Source organism: Phyllosticta citriasiana, assembly GCF_038021145.1.
Source record: "Phyllosticta citriasiana strain CBS 120426 chromosome Unknown IWZ02scaffold_6, whole genome shotgun sequence".
In the NCBI taxonomy this organism is placed as follows: Eukaryota; Fungi; Ascomycota; class Dothideomycetes; order Botryosphaeriales; family Phyllostictaceae; genus Phyllosticta; species Phyllosticta citriasiana.
In genome coordinates this window covers 1748648-1771225 of record NW_027117283.1, presented here as the reverse complement: position 1 = coordinate 1771225, position 22578 = coordinate 1748648, and the positions used below count along the sequence as shown (strand labels likewise).

General features: G+C 55.5%; 5 protein-coding genes across 5 annotated transcripts; 2 read left to right on the top strand and 3 right to left on the bottom strand.

Annotated features, from left to right (window-relative positions):
* Positions 1-1383: 1383 nt before the first annotated feature.
* On the bottom strand, positions 1384-5514 carry IWZ02DRAFT_433073 (two-component histidine kinase; the record flags this gene model as incomplete). Its single annotated transcript, XM_066766261.1, has 4 exons — positions 1384-1410; positions 1469-1771; positions 1820-4596; positions 4629-5514. 4 exons carry the CDS (start codon positions 5512-5514, stop codon positions 1384-1386), a joined length of 3993 nt encoding a protein of 1330 aa, XP_066623327.1.
* A 3095-nt stretch (positions 5515-8609) lies between these two features.
* On the bottom strand, positions 8610-10493 carry IWZ02DRAFT_377520 (uncharacterized protein; the record flags this gene model as incomplete). Its single annotated transcript, XM_066764952.1, has 4 exons — positions 8610-9305; positions 9419-9735; positions 9774-10193; positions 10430-10493. The coding sequence occupies 4 exons, from the start codon at positions 10491-10493 to the stop codon at positions 8610-8612; spliced, it is 1497 nt and encodes a 498-aa protein (XP_066623326.1).
* A 201-nt stretch (positions 10494-10694) lies between these two features.
* On the top strand, positions 10695-13158 carry IWZ02DRAFT_264348 (Nsp1-like C-terminal region-domain-containing protein). The gene is made up of 3 exons (XM_066763389.1): positions 10695-12599; positions 12649-12772; positions 12833-13158. The coding sequence occupies exons 1-3, from the start codon at positions 10933-10935 to the stop codon at positions 13022-13024; spliced, it is 1983 nt and encodes a 660-aa protein (XP_066623325.1). The 5' UTR covers positions 10695-10932; the 3' UTR covers positions 13025-13158.
* A 3157-nt stretch (positions 13159-16315) lies between these two features.
* Positions 16316-17212, top strand: IWZ02DRAFT_264363 (uncharacterized protein). The gene has a single exon (XM_066763390.1). The coding sequence runs from the start codon at positions 16423-16425 to the stop codon at positions 17020-17022; it is 600 nt and encodes a 199-aa protein (XP_066623324.1). The 5' UTR covers positions 16316-16422; the 3' UTR covers positions 17023-17212.
* Positions 17213-21744: 4532 nt separating this feature from the next.
* Positions 21745-22387, bottom strand: IWZ02DRAFT_490507 (uncharacterized protein; the record flags this gene model as incomplete). The annotated part of the gene is made up of 3 exons (XM_066769667.1): positions 21745-21832; positions 21883-21987; positions 22044-22387. 3 exons carry the CDS (start codon positions 22385-22387, stop codon positions 21745-21747), a joined length of 537 nt encoding a protein of 178 aa, XP_066623323.1.
* Positions 22388-22578: the final 191 nt, after the last annotated feature.

The following is a 22578-nucleotide window of genomic DNA, read 5'->3' as shown; positions in this document are numbered from 1 at the left end:
GAAAGCCCAAGCGACGAAAGGTGGAAAGCAACGTCAAAATACAAAAGAGCACTGTAGCTTTCGGCCGAGATAGATAGAGACTTGAGAGAGTAATGTGGCGACGACAGACTGACCGTCAAAGTGATCGCAAATGACGGCCAAGCAGTCTATCGATCACCACTTCGGTGCCTCATCATCAACCAGGCCTAGCATCGAGGAGAAAAACCTGGAGAGCACGGGGAAAGCGAGGCATATTGAGGTCGTGAGGCGTAGCAAAATCGACAAGAGGAGAATAAAAAAAAAAAAAATAAAAATAAAAGGTGGTTTCGCTTCGCTCTGCTTTGCATCGCTTCGCTCACAAGCGCCCCAACGCAAGAAAAAATTTCACCATGAGTAAAAGTGTAATGATTCCGAAAGCCCTTATGGCAAATAAAGATAATGGAAATGGCGCCCTGCCCCAGAAAGCCCATGAGACCGAGCCCTCAGATCGGCGCGCCTCGTGCGTGCTGCTGATACCTGCCTATTCGATTCCCCAACCATCGTGCCAAAATGATACACCAGGACCCCAACCAACTGCCGATGGACGATGGTAACGACGACGGCGGCTAGCTGTGCTGCGCGTCGCGCGCTCGCTGATAATTTGTACACCTTCAAGGAATAACAATCAAGAAACGCCAAGCGGGATAGGTAGGGCCAAAAGAGAAGGAAAAGAAGAGACAAGAAAGTGTAAATAGAAAATAAGACGGTGCCCCACATTCACCCCTCTGCGCGCCACTCCGCCATGTTTGCGCTCGCACTCACCGGGCAGATGGCCGGCCACGGTCGCGTTTGCCGACATGGGAGATGCTTTTGCGGCTGGCTGTCGATGAAGCGTACATGGCTGCTGCGTTCGGGACTCGAGACGAGACGAGACGAGATGGGCGTTGGTTGATAGTGGTGGTGTGGATAGACGCGGCAATCGATCGGACAAAAGTAGGTACGTATAACTAAGATTTGAGTATGATGACGATGATGAGGCCAGACGCGTAGTGGCTGCACGCCTAGTTGCGAGTGCAGTGCCGACAGTTAGGTGCAACTGCGCAACTCGGTGGTTGGTTGCTTATCGCGCGCTGCTTGCTGCCCCAGATTCGCGACGATGTCGAGGGCGTTGAATGTCTCAGAAAGAGCCGAAGATTTCACCGCAGCCGCTCCGCCCACGCTCCGAATCTACGATCTTTCTCCTTTTCCCCTCTCCTCGCACGCTACTGGCTGCGCCCTCGTCGCAAGATGCACCACTCTCGAATGACGTCCGGGGCGCTACTTCGACTCGTCGCCTTCGTGGTCGCCTAGAGCCCCCAGCAAACGTCAGCGTGACTGAATAACCTTGACGTGCTTTCTTCGTGAGATGAAGAGTTTAAGCGGTCATCAGCTGCTGTGCGATCGAAGCAAGAGCTGCGGGGTGATGTCAGCGCAACGAGCCTAATTAGACTTTGTGGTAAAGGCAACTTACTCGGTCTGCTTGGTCCTGCTGATCTGCCGCCAGCAGCTTGGGGCTCTGCGAGCCCGCAACAGTTGTCTCGGTGTAGCCTCTTGCATCAATCTGTGGCCTGCGCTGCGTACCTCCTGGTGTCGTTTGTGACCCCCGGTCGCCTCCCCTCTGATTTTGCTTCTCCTGGTTGTCCTTCTCCTCCTTTTCGCTTTGCGCGAGAGCCATCCGTTGGCGGTCCTGCTCAAGCAGCGCACCGCCGAGCGTTGCGCACCGCAGAATGGTTTGTATTAGCTGGTTCTGCTTAAGAGGCTTTGACAGGTAGTCCTGCATTCTGTTAGCAAAGTCACCTAAACTCCTGTGATTTCTGCTTACGTCCATCTGCGCCTGGAGGCATTTCTCCCGGTCGCCCACCATTGCGTGGGCCGTGAGCGCAATCACCGGCGTCGGCGTCAGGTGGTGCTCGCGCTCGTACTCGCGGATCTTGGCCGTTGCTTCAAATCCTCCCATAACAGGCATTTGCACGTCCATCAATACCACGTCGTATTTGGTCTTCTTGATAGCTTCGAGAGCCTCGAGACCGTTCTCGGCGACGGTGACGTTGTGGTTATACTTGTGCAGAATCTTGACGGCAAGGCGCTGGTTGACCTGGTTGTCTTCGGCCAAGAGAATGTTGAAAGACTTCGACTGATTCGAGATGAGCGGTGCAGCACGACCGTCGAGAGCCGGAATCAAGGCATTGCCCAGGTCGATGGGCAGGCATGGGGTCGTGATGAAGCTGGAGATACCGTCTTCTAGTGCCGACTTCAGACTGATTGCCACTCTCGGAGTGACCATTACAAGAGGAATGTATTTGAAGCGCTCTTCAACCCGTAGCCGTCGTGCTGTCATGTTGCAGTCGACAATGACGCAGTCATACGCGTGCTTGCTCGGGCTCGGAATCTCAGACAGTGGCGTGGTCTCGTCTGTGTGAATGACATGCGGGACCAGGTCGAGCGCCTTGAGGTGGTTGACAATGTCGTCGCCATAGCCAGTCTTGCCCTGGTCGATAAAGAGCACCGTGTGCTTGCTGTATGGTGACAACTGTGGCTGGATAGCGCTGATGTCAGGGTCGCCGAGACGGACCCTGCAGGTGAAGTAGAAGGTACTTCCACAGCCGTACTCAGATTCGACCCACATCCTTCCGCCCATGAGAGTGACGAGGCGCTTGGAAATGGACAGACCGAGACCTGTGCCACCAAACTTCCTGGTTGTTGATCCATCGGCTTGCTGGAACGTGTCGAAAATGAGGTTCAGCTTGTCGCCGTGGATGCCTATGCCAGTATCCGAGACGGCAAACTGGAACACGTACTGGTCAGGGGCACATGCCTGGTTTGGTGCCATCGAAATGGCAACCTTGACCTCTCCGTGCTCGGTGAATTTGATGGCGTTGCCAACGAGGTTGAGAATAATCTGCCTCAGCCTGAACGAGTCTCCTATGACATAGTCTGGGACAGAGCTGTCGACCTGGTAGGCCAGGTTGAGCTTTCTCTCGTTTGCGCGCGACGAAAGGGATTTGAGGGCGTTGAAAATAGTTCCACGTAGCGAGAATGGTATCTCCTCCATGACCATGCGGTTCGCTTCAATCTTGGAAATATCGAGAATATCGTCGATGATCGTCAAGAGCTGGCCAGCCAGGTTGTGAACAATGGTAAGCATCTCGCGCTGCGAGTGGGTAAGATCCGTGTCGAGAGTGAGCTGCGTCATGCCAATGATGCCGTTCATCGGTGTCCTGATTTCGTGGGACATGTTGGCCAGGAATTCGGACTTGGTCTTGTTCGCAAGTTCGGCAGCCTCCCTCGCTGCCGTGTTTCTCTGGATACTTTCTCTTAAGCTGGAAACCATTTTGTTGATCTTGCGTTTCAGCTCGTCCATCTCACCCGCAGCTTCCACCGTGATTTGGGTGAATTTGCCGTCCGTGGCAGCTTGGGTGATGTCTCCAAAGGCTCTCACTTGAGACGTCAAGTTCTGAGCCATGGTGTTGACATCAGTAGTGATTTCTTTCCAACGCCCGGTGATGCCTTCGACTTCGGCTTGGCCTCCCATCTTGCCGTCCACTCCGACGTCCCTGGCTACGCGTTTCACGGCAAGAGACCATTCGTCAAGTCGGGCAACCATGTCGTTGATGGTGTCCTTGAGTAGACGTATTTCTCCCTCGGCGTCAACGTGGACACGACGCGTCAGGTCGCCACGCGAAAGAGCGCTAGTGACGTCTGATATACTCCGCACTTGAAGGGTGAGGTTTTGCGCCATCGTGTTGACGTTATCTGTGAGGTCTTTCCATTTGCCCTCGACGTTCTCGACTTCGGCCTGGCCTCCAAGTTTTCCGTCCGTGCCGACCTCTCTAGCCACCTTGCTGACCTGGTATGCAAAATCATTCAAGCGGTCAACCATGGTGTTGATTGTGATCTTGAGGGCCAAGATTTCACCCCTGACCTCTGCCTTGATCTTCTTGCTCAAATCCCCTCGAGCGACCGCTGTTGTGACTTCTGCAATCTCTCGCACTTGTGTTGTTAGATTGTCGGCCATGCCATTGACGTTCTCGGTGAGATCCTTCCAGGTTCCCTCGACGCCGTGGACTCTGGCTTGGCCGCCGAGACGACCTTCAGTACCGACCTCTCTAGCAATTTTGGTGACTTCGTGCGCAAATTGCTGCAGTTGGTCAACCATGGAGTTGATGGTGTTTTTCAGTTCTGCGATTTCTCCCTTGCACTCTGCCGAGACCTTGCGCGTGAGATTACCTTGGGCGACGGCCGTTGTGACTTGCGCAATGTCGCGCACTTGGGTTGTGAGATTTAAGGCCATGGCGTTGACGTTGATGGTTAAGTCGTTCCACATGCCCTGGACGCCCTCGATTCGAGCTTGACCACCGAGAATACCTTCGACACCGACATCGCGGGCGACTCGTGTGACTTCGGATGCAAATGAACGGAGTTGGTCCACCATGGTATTGATGGTCTCCTGAAGCTGAAGTATCTCTCCCCTGGCCGGCCGTTCAATCTTCCGGCTAAGGTCACCGTGTGCGACAGCAGTCGTGACTACAGCGATTTCTCGCACCTGTTCCGTTAGGTTTCGGGCCATGTCGTTGACTAGGACATTGATCAGCGCCTCCACTAGTTGTGTTGTAGGGTTCACGTGGGCCTACCCGAGTTGGTTAATTCGGCCCAGATACCATCGACGCCTGTCAGAACGGCCTGGCCGCCCAAGCGACCTTCGGTTCCGACTTCCTTGGCGAGGTTTGTGACTTGAGAAGCAAAATCCTGGAGTTGATCGACCATGGTGTTGATGGTGCGCTTGAAGGTCGTAATCTCAGGGTCCATTTCCTTAGCGTGAATGAGAACCTTTTTGCTGAGGTCGCCATGCGCCACAGCAGTCACAATGCTACCAATTTCGCGCAGTGCCTTTTGGAAAGCCAAGTTGGCCTGCTGGTGTTTTTGCAGTTCCCGCTTGAGAGCGCCAATGTCCTCGATGCCGTGTCCAAATGCCTTGTCCTGGTCCCGGAGCTGCCGGGTGACTTCGGCGCTCAGGCTGTCAATGTGTTCGCGTTGGCTCTGAATCTGCTCGGCCTGCTTGTTCAAGTGGTCGCGCAGATAGCTGAGCTGGTCCTCGGTGAGCTGCGCCGCGGGCACAGGGCGCTCGCCAGGCGTGTCCTTCGAGGCAAGCCAGTTGGTGACCCATGACGCTTGTCTGTCCCTACCGCTGGCTTGTCCGCTTCGGGGAGCCTGCAGCTGTTGGCTGTCGCCTGGGAAGGGAGAATAGAGGGAGGGTTCGCCGGGAGTGATGGGCAGAGTGTTGTTGTTCACCGTCTTGGCCTTTGCTTCCAGAAAATGGATTCGCGAGGCGAGGGCGTTGATTTCTCGCTCGAGCGACTTCTTGGTTTCGGTGTCCGGGCCGGGCAAAGAGACCGTGGACGACCTTCCACCGTTGGCGGCGACTTGGCCGGGAAACGACCTGTCTCCCACAGGGTCATGTTGCTTTGCGAGATTCGAGAGGACAGCGACGAGCGCTTGGGCGGTCTCTTCGTGAGACATCGTTGGGATGCACGACTACAGCGTGTTTCTCGCACCGCACATTGGGCCAGAGCGTTGTAAAAGGGTGGAAAGCGGGGGTTGGGGAGTCCGGGGGGGGGGACGTTTGTGTCGTTGTGAGGCTGTTGTTCGTACCACAGCACGGGGCGGGGGAGCGAGGATGGGGCGGAGAGCGAGAGGGCTCAGTTGCGAGAGAGATCGGAGGTTGAGAGAGAGAAAGCGAGAGAGATAGAGGGAGGGAGAGAGAGAGAGAGAGAGGGAGGGAGGAGAGGGGGCCTTTGGCGGCTGGGAGGCGGCAACAAACAATCAAGGCGTGAGAAGAGAAAAAAAAAGCCGAGACGAGTCGGAGGGGCAGGAGGAATGTTGGAGAGGGAAAAGGAGCGTGTGGGAGTTGCGCAGCGCAGAGAGTCGCAATTGCTCCAGCAAGCAAGCAAGCAAGCAAGCAAGCAAGTCAGTCAGTCAGTCAGTCAGTCAGTCAGTCAGTCAGCCAGCTATCTAGGCGAACGAATCGAGGCAGCTCGAGAACATGCACCAGTCCAAGGAACAGGGGCCGGACCCCGACTAGGCCGTTCCGAGTGATGGCTCTTCCTCGTGTCTCTTGGCCTTTTTCTCGTTTCCTTCGGCTGCGGCGCTGACGTATGGCGGGTGGAAGCGCCGGCTCTGGCGACAAAGAAGGGAAGGATCCAAAAGCCTCGCCCACGACCACCACCACGACCACCACCACCACCATGGCTTTGTGTGCTGGAATTCTGCCATCTGGACGCCACCGACTGGACATGAGCCCCGTTCCAACGAGCACGCAGACTTCTTTCGGTCCAGCCTGTCTTGTCTGTCTATCTGTCTATCTGTCTGTCCTGCGGTCCGTCCGTCCGTCCGTCCGTCCGTCCGTCCTCGCGAGCACTGCTGCTCCCCGGCGCGTGCGACCACGACGCCTTTGGCCTTCGCCTTCTACTACCAATGAGTGAGTTACTCCATCCAAGCAATGAACCGCCGTCTCGGTACACCGGTTACCCGGAACTGTATATCTACCGTCGACTCTCTCTGTCGTTGATATTTAATTCCTACTCGGTACTACCACCTATCCCTTCGATCCGCCCCTAGCTGAGGTGGTTCCTGACACCGCCCCGTGATGCCTCCACATGAGCATCCGCGTCGTTGAATGCAGCTGCTTTTTCGCCACCCCGGTCCACTACCCTACACCATGTACATAGTGCCTGAAATGTGCCTGTGCTCTCCTGTGTCTGTGCCTATGTCTGTGCCTGTGCGGTACCTGGCCGAAGCCATGCGCTCGCGCGTTTTGTCCGCCTCCACGTCGTGGGTAGTCGGCTTGCCGCCAGAGACGGACCTGCTGGCTACCAACTGCCACTGACGACGGCGGTGCGTAGCTCGCAATCTCTCTCCCACGGCTATCACTCACCATCCCCACGGCCGGCGTCGCAGGACCTGTCTCCGCCCCTCATCCTCTCGTCTCTCTCCCTCTCTCTGCGTCCGTAGTCTCCGCACACCGACGGGCGCGACGAAGACGACGACATCTCATCCCGATTCGTAGCGCTTCCGGGCATGCACGCCCGACTCCTTCGCCTCCTCTCTCGCTTACGCGCGGATTGCATATCTGGTGGAGCATTGGACAAATGCCGGCCAGCCGGCCAACCACAAGATAATGTTGAGCGGCAGCCGAGCCAGTCGTCGTCTCTCTCTCTCTCTCTCTCTCTCTCTCTCTCTCGCGTCGGCCCCGAGCGTCGTGGAGAAAAGAGGGAAACAAGAAAAGCGAGAGAGAGAGAGAGAGAGAAAAAGAAATTATTTTTGCGGCCTGCGGTGTTGCCCACTTGCGCGGCCAACCATCGCTTTTGGAAACTTGCAGCCGCCAGCCGCATCACAAAAACGCGCCCTCTTACCCTCTCAGAGAAATGTTGCCATCCATCTCTCAATGCTCGAGCTTCACCCTCCAACGCAGTCGTACACGAGCAACAGGCCCGGTTTCAGGTGCCGCCGTGTCTTTTAAGCTCGCCGATCGCCACATGTACGGTACGGCGCCGGTCGGTCAACCGCCGCCGGCCGCCCTGTCAAATGCGCTTCAGGGTCCTCCTCTTCCCGTTCACTAGTTCTGCCATCCGCACGTCGTCTGCCCAGCCAGCCAGCCCTACTACCTTGGCTAACTAGGGGCACAGGGGCTGCCAGGGGGGTGTGCAGCAAGAGCTGAACCGCATCTCTCGATTTCATCCCCCACTCGCTTTTTTGCGCTACACAACTCATATCTTTCATGCGTTTCTCCCGCCCCAACGCCCATCATCTCCCTCCCTCCATTTGCCCGCTCCAAGTGATCAACGTCATCTTGCAAATCTTAACCGCACCGCGTCTCAAAACCGCTCAGTCCGCCAGCGAAGATCGCAGCCCGCCTCAATCTCGGCCCGAATAGCTCTCTCTGTGCTATCCCTCGCCCCAGCTTGCCTGTCCTTTTTCTGCCCCTGCCGTGCCCACCACCGCTTAGTGCATGATTTGCTCGTCTCTTCTTTGCTGCCTCAGCAAGGACTGGCAAACACCACGTTCAAATATGCCTCGCGAAGAGTTGTTCTCCGTCACACCATCTTGACGTGTGGTCGGCTGAGCCGGTTGAAGAAACAGGTTGAATTACTGGACAAATATTATTGTTCTGTGCTGGCGCTGCGCGCTTGACCCTCGGGGCACGTCGATCCGACACGCCGCCTCCAAAAGGGCATCTGCCGCGAGAGAGCCGCCACTGTTTTGTGCCCACTGCCCGGCGGTCAACACGCGGGCTACGGCGCCTGCGTGTCCTCGCCCTCTTACTCCACGTTCATCCTCCAACGGTGATAGGTTGGTAGGTATATCCGTAGTCGTCAATCATTCGATCCAGCGGCATCCGGTTGCACAGGAGCCGCCACGCCGCGTCTAGAGGTGGGCCGTTTTACGAATGCGTGGCGGGGCTCTCTGGCAGTGGCGGAGCACAGGTTCGGCTCCACGTACAGACGTGGTGATAGGTTGGCTGGAGAAACTTCGTCGCTTGTGCTCCAGACCGGTGTTATTTGTTGTTGATAACATTGGATCCATGAAATAGGCTTTTGCGCGCCACTTCGAATTGCTCACTTCCTGACCTTCTTTGCGTGTTTGACGAGGTTCTCAATCACCGCCTCGAAAGCTTCCTTGTCCCCAATTGCGCTTTCTTTGCGCTTCGTCCAGTAGACCAACACCTCCTCGGCGCGCTTGAGCAGTTCTTTTAACCTTTGCACATGAGCCTTGAGCTCCTCGTCGGTAAAGTTGTTGAGTGCTGCCTCGGTGGTCGAGCACAACATCGTCGTAGCGCTGACATCGAATTCGGGAGGTGGTGGAGGTCCACGACGCTTACGTTCTGTTTTTGATGAATTGGCATCTACCGACGTGTTCGAGTGCTGGCCCTCCTTCCTTAGCTTCGAGGCGGCCCCGTTGGCCGACTCGTCTGCCGAAGGACGTGGTGAACGATCCCCACCGCCGTGGATTGATGGAAGTACAAGCTTCTTTTGCTTGCTCGCTGGCAGGATCTCGTCTAAATCAACGGGTACTCCGAGAGATACGAGGAACAGTCGCCTGATCCTTGACCGGACCCAGTTTGGCGGCTGCAGAGGTGGCGGGGCTACGAGCTGTGCCCAAAGCGAGAGACTCCTCTCTGACAGAAGAGACGGGCTTAGCTCGTGGTCGATCCGCGGCTGATTCTCATTGGGATATGGGAAGATCTGGGTTACAAACTTCTGGCTTGTGCCGAGTACGCCTTCGGCATCAAGCCCCTCGTAACTAGGGGATGGCTGCCACGATAGTTAGACACCGTCCTTTTATCTATCCATGGAAGTCGCTGGGTGACCAAAAACTTGTGATTTCTATCCAACCTAGAGGTAACGACAGGCTCTGAATGACTTACGTATAATGGAATCGAATCGGATACAGGCCGAGATGGCCCGTCACAGGAATCCCCAGCCTTGTCCCCAGAAGTTTGAAAGCCGTCGTCGAAATCTCCGAAATCATCTCCAAAGTCCTCATCCTGGCCGCCTTCCTCAAAGTCGTCAAAATCATCACCCAAGTCGTGGTCACCATCCCCAGTTGCATGTCCGCCGGTATCCGTAACTTGAGAGCTTAAAGGCTCTTCGGGTTTGCTTTCGTCTGGGGCTTGGTCACCATTGCTCAAGGCTTCCGATCTATCAGAGGCAGTTGGCGATCCTTGTCCTGTCAATAGGTTCGCTGACCAGTTCCGGCCACGTAAGAAATCGGCGACTCACCTTGTTCGGGAGCGTCGGGCGCTTTCAAAACGAGATCAGGGACGGCGTCCGCCTGGCGATGTTGGTAGGCTTCTGTTCCAGGCACCTCGCCATGGCTAGGATGTTCCGGATCAACCTTCTCGACGACCACGAGGGGTGTGCCTCCAGGCGACCGCGGGGTAGTTGGACGGTCAGACACGCTCAGGTTGGATGCGCTGCGACTGCGGCTGCCCTCGGGAACAATCTCGACTTGGTCTGGCACCGCATCCTGCATCCTCTTGTTGTATGCCTCTGTTCCTGGAACCTCTCCGTAGCTCGGCTCGTCGTCGACCTTTTCGACTCGTGTCATGGGTGTGGGAGACGTTAGGTTGGAGCGGTCGTCGGAACGAGGGCGGCCTTCTGAAGCATCAGAAAAGTGTTCGTCGCCGTCTGAGGACTCTGCTGGAGGACGGAAGTTAGTAGGAGAGCTCAACAGCGAAGTGGACACGCGACTTTGAGTGTCCAGGTCCCTGCTAGCACTCCCTGGGCATCGCCAAGGCCATCTTGAAACGGTGCCGCTCTCGAGACGGAGAAAGGACCGTTTCCGAGCAAGCACTAGAACTGGCAAACCAAAGTAGAGTACAGACCGCGCACGAGGCAGGGAGGCTTTGTAACGGGATGCTGCGGACTGGACGTACCTAGCTCATGTGCACCGGGATCTTGGAGCTCAACACTCTTCCTGGGCGGTTCCAGTTCGGTCATGATGTTCAGGGCCTCAAAGATCGCAAGAAAAACAAGCGAAGAATGGAGGATCCGTGAAGAGGATTAGAATTGTAGAACTGCTGAGAGGCAGGCAGTGGTTGATGTGTCATGGTAGTGATCTCCCCAGAGGCAGTGCAACGAGCAGTGATCGACCTCAGGTAACCCTGCACTCGTCACGTGTAGGCTCGGCCCGCCGACGACCTTGAGTTCTAGCCGCCAAAACACGTTCTCCGACCTGACGCTGCATTTGGAGCAAACGCGCCCGCCTCGACGTCTTTCCACCACCTCCCCCACAATCTGCCCAGCCCGGTCGGGCTCCATCACGTTGCCCGCTTCCACTGAATCCAAAACCCGGCCCATTGCACTGCATCGGAACCGAACAATCACACCGGCCGCGGATCCAAAACTTTGTCAACGCACGCGTCGAGTCTTGCTCACAATGTCGAACGATTCGTCCAAGGAACCACCCAAGTCAATCTTCGGGGGAGCCAGCGGTGGAAGTGTCTTTGGCGGCGGCGGCGGAAGTGGATCCAACAACGCCAGTCCTTTCTCATTCAACAAGCCTGCTGCTGGAACCGGTTTCAGTTTTGGAGGAAACACTGCGAATTCGACCACATCCGGAAGCTCGAGCCCCAGTCTCTTTGGAAGCGCTGGAGCAAAGGCTTCCACTGGCGCGACTCAGTCTCCTTTTGGCGGAGCGGCTGCTGGCAGTGGCAGCAGCTTGTTCGGAGGCGCCGCAACCCCGGCTGCGAAGACTGGTCTGTTCAACACTGGCGGCTCTACCACACCAGCGGGCAACCCGCCATCTGGAGGCGGCTTCTCTTTTGGTGCCAAACCTGCCGAAACACAATCTTCTACAACCCCAGCTGCCTCTAGCCCCTTCAGCTTGGGCGCCGGTGCGAACTCTTCTAAGCCTCTGTTTGGCGGAACTCCTGCCAGCGCTGCCCCGTCCACCAACAACACGTCCACTCCGACAGCTTTTGCGTCTTCACAGCCCCAGACATCGTCCTTGTTTGGAGGCACAACTCCAACTGCCCAGCCGAAAGAGGCTCCGAAGCCCTCGCTGTTTTCCATGAACCAACCATCGAGCAACAGTGCTTCTACTGGAAACAAGCCTGCTTTCTCGTTCCCTTCATCATCGACGGCTCAACCAACCGGAGGCTCGGCCAGTCCGTTTTCGCCTGGACAAAATGCCCCCAGCTCTCAGCCTAGCAGCAGCCAGACACCTGCGACCACGAGCAGCGACCAGCCAAGCACGCTGTTCAGGAAAGACGATGCTAAAAGTGCTGGCAGTGGCAGCTCCAACATCTTCGGAGGTGCCAATAATACACCGGCCTCCACTGCTGGTGGAAACTCTGCGACCACGGGCACGACGAGTTTTGGGAATGTGTTTGGCAAAACTCCTACTTCGACCTCTGCCGGACAAGCGGGATCAAGCGCGACGACCACCGCACCAAGCACATCCACAGCTCCAAGCGGGAGTTTCTCGCTCGGCGCTGGACCCACGCAGAGCTCTGGCACCGCTCAGTCCAGCACGACTGCCACTTCCGCACCAACATTTTCACTCGGTGGTGCCACGAAGACCTCTTCGGCACCAACCTTTTCACTTGGAGGAGCCGGCACAACCTCAACTTCTGGTCAGACTACTTCGACAACCACTGCGACTGCTGGACCCTCTACCAGTGCTACCTCTGGACTCCCTGCTGCAACTCCGAGCGCCAATCTCGGAGCATCCACCATTGGCAACCCTCCCAGCTCTCAATCCCGGTTGAAGAATAAGTCCATGGATGAGATCATCACGCGCTGGGCGACTGACCTGTCCAAATACCAAAAGAGATTTCAGAGCCAGGCAAAGCAAGTTGCGGAGTGGGACCGCATGCTGGTGGAGAACAGTGAAAAGATTGCCAAACTTTACACCAAGACTTTTCAGGCTGGCAAGGATACTGGAGAGGTCGAGCGTCAGCTCACCGCTGTTGAGAATGACCAGGCGGAGCTGTCGCGCTGGTTGGACAGCTATGAGAAAGACGTTGATGAAATGATGGAGAAGATGGTCACTGGAACTGGATCCGATGGCCTTCAGGGACCTGACCAGGAGCGTGAGAGGACGTATGTATCCCTCGACTCAGGACTTGGTACTCTCGCTCACAGATTGCAGGTACAAACTTGCTGAAAAGCTGTGTGACCGTCTCAACGACCTCAACAAGGACCTCTCCTACATGATTGACGAGATCAACGGTGTTTCGGCTACACTTAGCAAGACGGACAAGCCTGACGATCCGGTATGGTGTTCTCTTGCTTTTTCTTCGTGGAATCTTCTGTGCTAACTTTACACTCAACAGCTCACTCAGGTTGCCCGTGTACTCAACAGCCACCTTTCCCAGCTCCAAGCAATCGACACGGGTGCTGCTGAGCTTCACGCCAAGGTTCTTGCCGCGCAGAAGGAGACTCAAAACTACCGCTTCAATGGCCAGGCCTCTCTGGGTAGCGATCCTGCCGATGACTTTGCCCGGTCTTTCCTAGGCCGTCGCTGATTTTATGATTTGGGGATAGTTGCCAGTGAAGTGTACTGGCTATCATGTTGAGCGTCAATGGTTATGGAAGCATCGAGTGCAATCCGTTCACGGGCAGGTAATGGCGTTTTAGGGTTGGATTCTCTCTTCGGTTGGAGCGGAAATGGATCATGGGTCGAAAAAGTCGGATGCATTTTGTGATCAACTGGTTCGACAAAAGGCAGCATGATGGGCAGTAGGAGTAGGAGACAATCGCGATAAAAGGATGCTGCCAAGATCCAAACCTTAATGTCTCGATTTCCTCAAAGGTCATCCACAGTTTGCTACCTTATCCAATGTCTCGAGCCCAGTCCCTTGTCTACAACTGAGCAGCGATGTCGACATAGGCTTCTTCTATCGGGCCGCCATCATGGACAGTTGTTGACCTTGTCCCAGTTCCCAGGACCAAAGTACCCATATGGGACGCCTGGATCGAAAGGCCGCTCAGTCAAAGCTTCTGATGTAGGAAGCAAGGCATCCAGCAAATTGGACCACGATGCCATAACTCTTGGCTGTGCCAGCTGCACCGCAAGATGTCTGTGCCAAAAGATGGTCTTGCCGTTATTGCAGGGAAAAGGAGTGTATGTCATTGGAATTCATGCGGCCATCGTCTTTGAGTTCATTCCTCGGGTGGCTACTCGGGGCTTGTCCCTAGACTGTTTGAGCTCATCGACTCTCCTTGGAAGCTTGTCAAGGGAGAATTTCCCATAGTTATTGCAGCTGGGTTCCAGTTCCTTGGCCTAGCTCTTTTCCTTACTTTGCCCGCAAGTGTTTACCATCACATGGCCATCTTATCCGCAATTGACGTGGTCCAAAACCTCAACTCTACCTGAGCCACCATTGCGGATTGTCGAGTGAGACATGCTTTGTGCCATTGTCCACCTACTTGTTGCGGCAAGCGATACATGAATGATTGGTCAAGTTTTGTCTCCTGTTTGGAACCAAATAAGCATCGCAATGACGACCGTGAGGGTACTTTTCCGGTCTCTTGAGGGTCTGTATAGGGAGATACCCCTTCATGTTGGGTCAGGAACAGAGGATCCAATCAAACCAGGAGACATTTAAGGCGTCCCATGCCGACCTCGTCTGAAGCCACTTTGCATCATGACTAACCGCGAGTGCACAGAATGTTCCGACACCTCATCATCGTCCGACGCCCCTCGCATTTTGCCGTCCACGCCCTGCGTCATCAAACCCATTCACGACCGAAATCTTCAAGTCACGACGGCCAACCCACAGACCTGGTCCAAGACACACCCTTGCAGAATGGCATCCTATGGCTGCCCTTGCTGACTTTACACAAAGCCTCGACAGGGGCGCACACTTACGCCATCGTGCATGGCTCGTTCGGCACCGCAGCCGCCGAGCCCAACGGCAAGGTGGCATCTCACAGCAACAGAGTCACACGGTGGCAAAGCCTCCGGACTTCCCCAAGCAATGAGGATGTGGAGAGGCAAAGCAGCACACGGCTGGCTGAGCTGTGTAGGCGTTGGCCTTTGCTGACCGTCATTGATCTTCGCCCCTCCCCAACACCCTGGAGCCGTTGCTGCAGCGCTGTACACACGCCGCGCTGCCGATCTTGTCCTGGATGCTCCTCGAGAGGCCATTTCTTTGCCCTTGTACAACCACGCTCGACTTTGCTTTTTTGGCGTGCTGGATGACGTTGATTTCATGCTCGCCTGACTTGCCAACGAGCGTCAATCTCCTGCCACCAAGCTGAGCAGTTGCAGGCTGCAGCCTGGGAATGAAAAAAACCCAGAGGCATTGTGGCTTGTCAAAGTGGGGGGTTTGTTGATTCGCTGTACCGCGTATGACAAAAGACGGTGTTGATCAGACAGCTTGTCACGCTGCTGCGGTGATCTCCGGGGAAAAAAATTGGAAAATTCAAGGCTCCGCTGCTCTAGGTTGAGGTCGAGGGTGGGCCGCTCGTCTGGTGACAATTTTCGAGCTTAACCGGTCGGAAGCCTCTTTTTGGGCAGATGCAGCTTTTCTTTGGACCGGGGTCAAACAGGTCGAATTCGAGAAGGCGTGGGAAGCATAATGCCAACCCAGCGCTTTCGGGGCGCCAGCGGAGTGTTTGCCCCGACACGATCTGCTTCACGACCAAACATCTCCACCACCCGTCATAGCAAAGCTACGGCGCTTCTGAAACACCTGCCTCCCTGAGCTCTCTTTTTTTCGTTTTTTCTTTTCTTTTCCCTTCTGTCCTGGCACCGCACCGCAGCCTCACCTCACTGGCGGCCAATGTCCAATCACACGATACGCGAGCGGCGGCCAGGACGCAGAATTCTTCATTCCCGCCTTTGCCCTTAGCCGGCCCCGTCGCCACTGGTCACGTCTGTCGTCGTCTTCGCGCCCTCCGCATGGACAGAAAATAGTGGAGTTGGGCGGTTGGGGTGGCCGGGCCCCTCCGGTCAACGAACCCACCTTCGCACAAGACGCGTGGTACATGCCATGATACGGCACCCACTCGGCGGCACCACGAGGTCTCCGTCGGCTTCGTTTTGATTTTTCGCAGCATCGTTATGCATAAGTGGACCCCGGTCCAATCCAGCTCGCCGGAGCCCGGCAAGCACGCTGGACGAGAAAAGGAACAACACGATGCAGTCCGTGACCAAGTCAGGCAACGCAAGACGAATGCAACAGTCCGTCTGCTTACTCGGCAGTCCAGAGGACTACAAGGCCGCCCAGCTCCCAGAAGGTCTTGCCGCAGGGGCAAATCCGTGAGGCGGTCATGGTGCTTGATTTGATGCCCTTCGACAGCCAATCATCCAACCACCGCACATTAATTGCCCTGCCTTACCCATGCCCCGGGTATTGTAGTGCTAGCGAAGCCACCCACCCCTGTCTCCCGTGCCCGTCCATCTCTCTGCCCTAGCCAGCGAACCCTTTGCTGGTTGCTGCAGTTTCCCAATCGTCAATTCGTAGCATGGCGCGGAATTGCAAGGCAGGACAGGACGTTCTGCTGTCTTATCCACACAGTCACAGGCCCAAGGCGGTGTTCACATGGTGGCGTGAAGAGCAGGCGGGCTCTCACCGTTGGCCCATCGCTTCTCGGCAGCGCGGTGCAGGTGCTGGAGCTCAGGGGTGCATCGCCGGCGCGGCATGCAGCATGCAACGTCTTTGTCTTCGCTTCCACTGTTCCTCGTCTCTTCGCTTACGGTAGACGCGCGCGCCGCCGCCAGTTGCTGCACAGCGAGACGTTGGCTTTACGAATCTACGGACAGGCAGTGTCACCAACAGCCCATCGAATCCAGCGTCGAGTCCATGCAGACCGGAGGCTAGACTAGATGGAGCCCGCATCTATGACCACGGAGCTACGGCGCTGAACCGACACCCAGTCCGCCGGGCAGGTGGGTGGTTGTCTGTGGGGCCCGACGATGAAGCAAGGAAGTCGGACCAGGCAGCTTGCCAAAAAGGCAAGGCGCTGCTTCGCCGCTCGCTCCATTCCATCCGCTCGTGTGCATCACATCCGCACCCACAGCGGCGACTGTGTAGCGCGAGGTTGGCGCCTCAAACACCACGATGGCAGCACAGTCTGCCGCATTGGGCGGCTGGCAGACTGGCTACATGTCGAGCTGGCACAGGCTGCCAGTAGGCAGGTGGGCTTCTTCTGCGTCTGCGTCCGGGACCGGACGTGGGTAAGTAAGGTAGGCTTGCTTACCTGCCTGCCCATAGCTATCAACGCTCTCACCGACATGTACGCTCCTCATCAGAGTTTGATGACACGGGATGCTGCTACCGCTGCTGCGCGGAGACGATCCGACTTGGAGCCCAACCGAAATGCTCGCAGCCCGGCACGCGATAGGCGAAGGCTACCGCATGTACTCTACCTATGCGTAATCATGTGCGTATGCAAAAAAAAAAAAAAAAAAAAATTTCTACCACCTGTCCACTACTCGCGCCGTTTACAGACACGTTGGCCCCCAGGGTTGAATGTGCGGTGCTCGTCGCTCACGGCCTTGTCTCCGCCCTGCTGACTCCCTGGACTCCTTTTGCCCCGCTGGGCTTGCCCGAAATTGAGGCAAAGTGGAGGAAGAGGGGCCGGTGGGAGATGAGCAGGTGGTAGGTTCTTTTCTGTGGCCCTGCTGATGCTGAGATAATGGCTGCTCTCATTGGTGGCCTCGCACAGTGCGCCAACAGATCGCATCTCTGTACCTGTGTTGTTTAAACGGTTGATCGATGTGGAGGAACTGCACCAACCGTTGCCAGCCATGCTAACATTCACGAGAATGAGGGAGGTAGGCATTTTTCGGCCCAGTCAACGTCAACAGACAGTCAGACACCTAGCTCTTTTCTCTCCCTCCCACGAGTCCCATCTTCTTTTTGCTTCGAGGCCATCGATTCCTCGCATTCGAAGATGCAGGAAATCGAACTCTTCCCCCTTAGCCGTTTTACGAGTTCGTTGAGGAGGGGACTCTACCCTGCTTCTCGTTCAGAGTCTCAGGTATCTTCTCCAATATTTCCCCCATCAGTCATTCAGTCGAATAAGACTGTCGCACATTGCACTGACGCGACAGAAATCAAAACGCCCGACTTCAATGCACCGGGAATAAATCGCTCGCTCGGCATCTGCCGCAAACCCCCCCCCCCCCCCCCCCCCCCAAACAACGCATCTGCATTTCAATCTAAGATCTGCGAACCCAATCACCTTTAATCGAAAGGGACGATCATGTCAAGCAGGTCCAACAACCACGACAAAGTCTTATGCCTCCTCCACGACAATCGCGTGGGAGCAGAGGCAAGGCAATCAGCTTACTACAACGACAACTGCTACCATTCCACACCCCCACGCTTCCCGGCGGGTTGTTGTTTGTCGTTGGTTGTGGCGGCGACGATCTACCCCACATAGGTACCCTGGACGGCAGCATGCATGTGATTTTTAGGTTGGATGAGATGACGTCGTGGTGGTGGTGGTGGTGGTGGTGGTGGCGACATGGGACAAATGGATGAATGGATCGATGGGAATGCGAGGGAAGTAGGGCAAAAAGGCGACGAGGCAAGGTAGGTAGGCAGGGCACGCCGGTCGCCGACGCGAGGTGTGACGGATGGGCATGGAAAGTGAGAGCAGCAGGCAGGTAGGTAGAGAGTACAGGGCAGCAAAAGATGTGAGGAGAAAGGGTACATACCTACGTAGATGGCGGACGGAGTCTTGGTGGGTGGTTGGTTGGTTGGTTCCTTTGTTGCGATGATGCTTCTTTGTTTGTTTGGTGGGTGGGTGGCAGCGTGGCTGCCATGCAGGGCAAATGGGGGGCGTCGTGGCTTGTTTACTTTTCTTTTCTTTTCTCCTTTTTTTTTCCCCCCCATGTCTTTGAGATTTTCTTTTGATTCTTTCTCATTCCGACGTTTCTTTCCTTCGGTCTCCCGAAAGTGCTTTGTTTTTTGGAAAGTCATCATCCCGTGCGTCTTTCGTCGACAGAGAGAATTCCCGCACGTTCGCCCTTTGTTTGCGAGACTCTCTCTTCCCGTCTCTCGACACGCTTGGCTGGTCCAGCATTGTTGGACGAACACATGCTGACTGAGTGACCAACGCCTCCGCCACTCATCTGGTCACGGTCACTTTGGTGAGTTCAACCGTCTATCCGCTGGTGTCACATCGCCACCACGCGCGGACAGACGGCCCGCTTGATTAACATGCAGACCACTGCGCTCCTCGCCGTTTCGCCCTGCCTTTTGTTGTCTGTGCCGTTGGATCGCAGAACGGCACAAAAGTTTTGACTGACGCGAGAGAGGAGAAAGGGACAACAAGGCAAGGAAGGTGTTTGAGCATGTATGTACAGTACATGGTGATGCCGTTGTCGACATGACGGCAGCGGCGCGGTTCCTTGCTGCTTGCATAGTCCTACTTGAGTAACCAGATGTTTAAGTGCAGGTACCGAGCGAGCAAGCAAGTAAGGAACCAACCAAACTGGGCTGGTAGGGCGGATGTGGATGTTTTGCTGCCCTCCCTCTCTTTTCTCCACATGGGAATAACTCTGACTGTTGCGGGGAGTGGGGGGTTCAGGGTCGCAGTAATCCTCCTCCTCCTCCGATGATGATGATGCAGCGGTAGATGATCGTCACGGTGGTGGTGGTGGTGAGACGTGTGACGATGCTTACAGAACAAACAACAGACAAAGAAGACGAATGGTGACGACAAAGTACCGACTTGCTTGCTTGCTTGCCTTCATTGCCATCAGCCGCCCGCCACTCGCCACTGTCATCAGACGAATGAATGAATGAATCAATGCATGAATGAATGAGCAGCGGCGGCGGCAACGCCTGGAGCCTCTGCATTGCTCCTTGCTGGCCTGCCTCTGATCCGCCGGGCAGTGAGAGACGGTACGTACTCTACTGAGCGACACCGCAGCACACAAGCAACAAACAGGAGCCTAGGAGGAGGAGGACCCTGACCGACTGACGTTGAACGTGGCGCCATGGACGCCACCACCACCACCTCCATCATCGGGCGTAAGGCTGTCAGCCAATCGCTTGCTCCGTCCGTTGGCCACCACCACCACCACCACCACCACCACCACTCACTCAACACCAACCCCATCTTCTCATGCTCCTCTACCTACTCGCCAACCAACCAACCACCTTGCTTAGGTAGCCGACACCCTCCATCAAAATCATCATCAATCAAACGCGCCGGCTTGGCTTGGCTTGGCTCGGCTCGGCTCGGCTCAGCTTTTGGACCCCTGCTTCTTCTTGACTTGCTGCTTGATTGTTTTGGTCGTCTCATCATTGCTTGCCCTGTCTCTCTGCCTTTGGCTTCGCTTAGCAGGGGTATCTGCGCGGCCTGGATGCTTGCGCCTTCTGCCTCGCGCAGCTTCGCGTCTGATTCGGTCTGGGCTGATTTGATTTCGAGGCTCTGCGTCCGTCCGTCTGTCGTTGATGATGTATGTTGACATGGACGAGACGCAGTCGTCTGTGTTACATTTTGCTCCTCTCCGTAGTGGTGAGCTTGGAATAATAGTTGGGAATGGATAGAGGCAGCGTATGTCGATGCAGGGAGTCGTTGATGGTGGAATGTAGGGGAAAAGAAAAAAAAAAAATAAATAAAAAAAACCTCTTCTTTAAGTGGTTGCCATTTGGCTTTGATTTATGGCTGCTGCTGCTGCTGCTGCTGCTTCTATATTCCAAATACAATACCTACTATGCTATACCTTCTTGTCCATCCATCAGTCCCGGCCTTTGACTGCACGATACAAGTACTGACATCACCCACATAACGTGCAACGCGCTAGTCCCAGTAATTAGCTCGCTCCCCCTACCGTCCCCAAAACAAAAAAAAAAAAAAAAAAAAAGAAAGAAAAATAGAAGCGCACACAAATGACCAATGACGCTAACAACGCTGGCTCTACCGAAGCCCCCGCAGTCGCGCCGCCCCCTTGCATCCCCATGCCCCGGAAGCAGCAACAAATAAAATGCAAGTAGAAAAAGTGACGTGTGATGTGATGCAAGAGCGCATCATACACGTAGAGGTATATTGTCATTCTCCCGTTTTTTCTGCTCGCCTGTCTCGTCTGTCTGTTTGACTTGCCCCCACCCCCACCAATAATGACGCCTCCCATCATCCCCTTCGTCTAAGCGCCCGACACCTGCCCGTTGCGGCGGTAGAGTGTCGCGGCTGCTCGGTCCTCGCTCCCTTTTTTCCACCGCACCTTTGATGTCTTCATGTCGCTGTGTCTCTCTTATGCATTGTTTGATTGGCCAACAGTTGATGCTATGGTATCCTCGCCTCGACTTCCTTCGTCATTGACCACGCTGTTTCTTGCCTCGTTCCACCTCGTCCAGAGAATCGAAAATAGTGGAAAATGTTTGGAAAAAAAAAAAAAAACAATAACTTGACAGGTAAAAGAAACGTCAAGAGCAGCAAAAATCAATTTGGTTCTTTTGCCCTTGGTTTGCTGCACAGAATTGGACAACAATAAGGGGGAATTGGGGGTGACCGAGGTATAGCTGGTCAGTCCCCGCAGAAAAAAATAATGCAAGATCAAAAACAAGAATAAAAGAAAAAGGGGTAGATGAATCCACCAAGGTCTCGTCTCATCCCAATGAACCTAGAACCCTATGCAATGCCAGAACAACAGAAGCGCAAGAAGAAAATCTTTAGAAAACAACCAAAAAGGAATGTACGGCTACCTGTTCGTGCGGTGCCGCGGGGTAACTAGATTGGCAAACGCCCCTCTGGAATTCCCTCCCAAAACCCCAAAAATTGCAAATTAAACGCCGGCGACGGCGGCCACCCAGCACCGTGGTATCCTCAAATCGATCCGCCCTTGGTCAGGTGTAACAGAGCCATCGGCCGAGCAGTGATGATTTGATATTTTTCATCGTAGGTGGTGTGACGCGGTCCGTCGCGAAATGAACCCAAATGACGCCCATGAACGCCAAACAAGCCTTCGCTATGCACGCTTCGTAAACGCGAGTAAAAAGGCGAGCATTCGTGCCGCGGAGCGGTCGAGTGTATGCAATTGGTTGCGGGAGCGGGTATCGCTTCACGCCGAGAGGCCGTGAGAGTCGAGGAGTGTACAAGTCGTTTCAATGTGGTAGTGTGTGTGTGTGTGTGTGTGTGTGATGCGCGATTCCCGTCCGGCGGAGCATGTTCCGATGAAATGTGGTGGCATCGATGGCAGTTGATGGTGTGTGAAGCGGGTATATGCGATTGCGATTTTCGAACGTGAGTCGCTTGAGCCGTCGAGAGATGCGGCTGATGTCTATTTCAGCGGACGGCCCTTGGTGCCCTTGGGCTTGGCGGCGCCGGCAGCGGTCAATTTGCTCGTCTGCATGAGCTCGCCGATATATCTGGAGAGAATCAGTGTGAACGTGGGTGAGGAGCGGCGGCAGAGGCATACGATTGCAGGAAGCGGTTTCCACCCTCGAGCTTCTCGTGCTCGCAACGCACCGACTCGACGCGGTCGACGATGCTGAGCAGACTGGCTTGGAGAGCCTTTGCTTGTCTAAAGGGCGCAGGTCAGGAGGGGAGTTTCGCAGGTTTGGCGGTGGCATGACTCACTGAATCAAGGCCTCGCGAGCTTCCTGGCTGATCTTTTCGATTTCCTCGCTGGTCCTGCGCGGACTCATGGTTCGCGCGTCGTTTTCGTCGTACTCCTCCTCCTCCTCGCCAAGCTCGACCTGTGGACTGTCGCGAGGGATGATGATTGTGCCCGAGGATTTGCGGCTGCCGAGCTTTGGTCGTGGCATGTTGTTTTGTTGGGTGGTTTCGTTGATGGAGGAGGATGAGGAGGCCGGGCTAATATACTCGTCGTCGACGATGGCGGAGGAGCTGGCGGGATCGTGGGCAGCCTGAGGCATGGTCGAGGTGGGAGCAGCCTCTGAGTTGGGGGCTGGAGCAGTCATGGTGGTTGTGATGGTTGTCGGTGAGGGAGGGAGAGAGCGAAGAGAGATATTTGGGGGGGGGAGGCCTGTAAGGAAGCACGTGGCGGGTGGGGGGGGGGGGGGGAAGGGTTGGAGAGTGGTGTCGATATGTAGCAGAAGATTTTGGCGGGAGGTGGAGGTGGAGGTGGACCCTGTTTCGGGCAGCGGCGGCG

Coding starts and splice junctions, on each gene's coding strand:
- IWZ02DRAFT_264348 (XM_066763389.1), top strand. CDS start 10,933: ATGTCGAACGATTCGTCCAAGGAACCACCCAAGTCAATCTTCGGGGGA. Junction 12,600..12,648: donor GACCAGGAGCGTGAGAGGAC/GTATGTATCCCT, acceptor CACAGATTGCAG/GTACAAACTTGCTGAAAAGC. Junction 12,773..12,832: donor CGGACAAGCCTGACGATCCG/GTATGGTGTTCT, acceptor TACACTCAACAG/CTCACTCAGGTTGCCCGTGT.
- IWZ02DRAFT_264363 (XM_066763390.1), top strand. CDS start 16,423: ATGAAGCAAGGAAGTCGGACCAGGCAGCTTGCCAAAAAGGCAAGGCGC.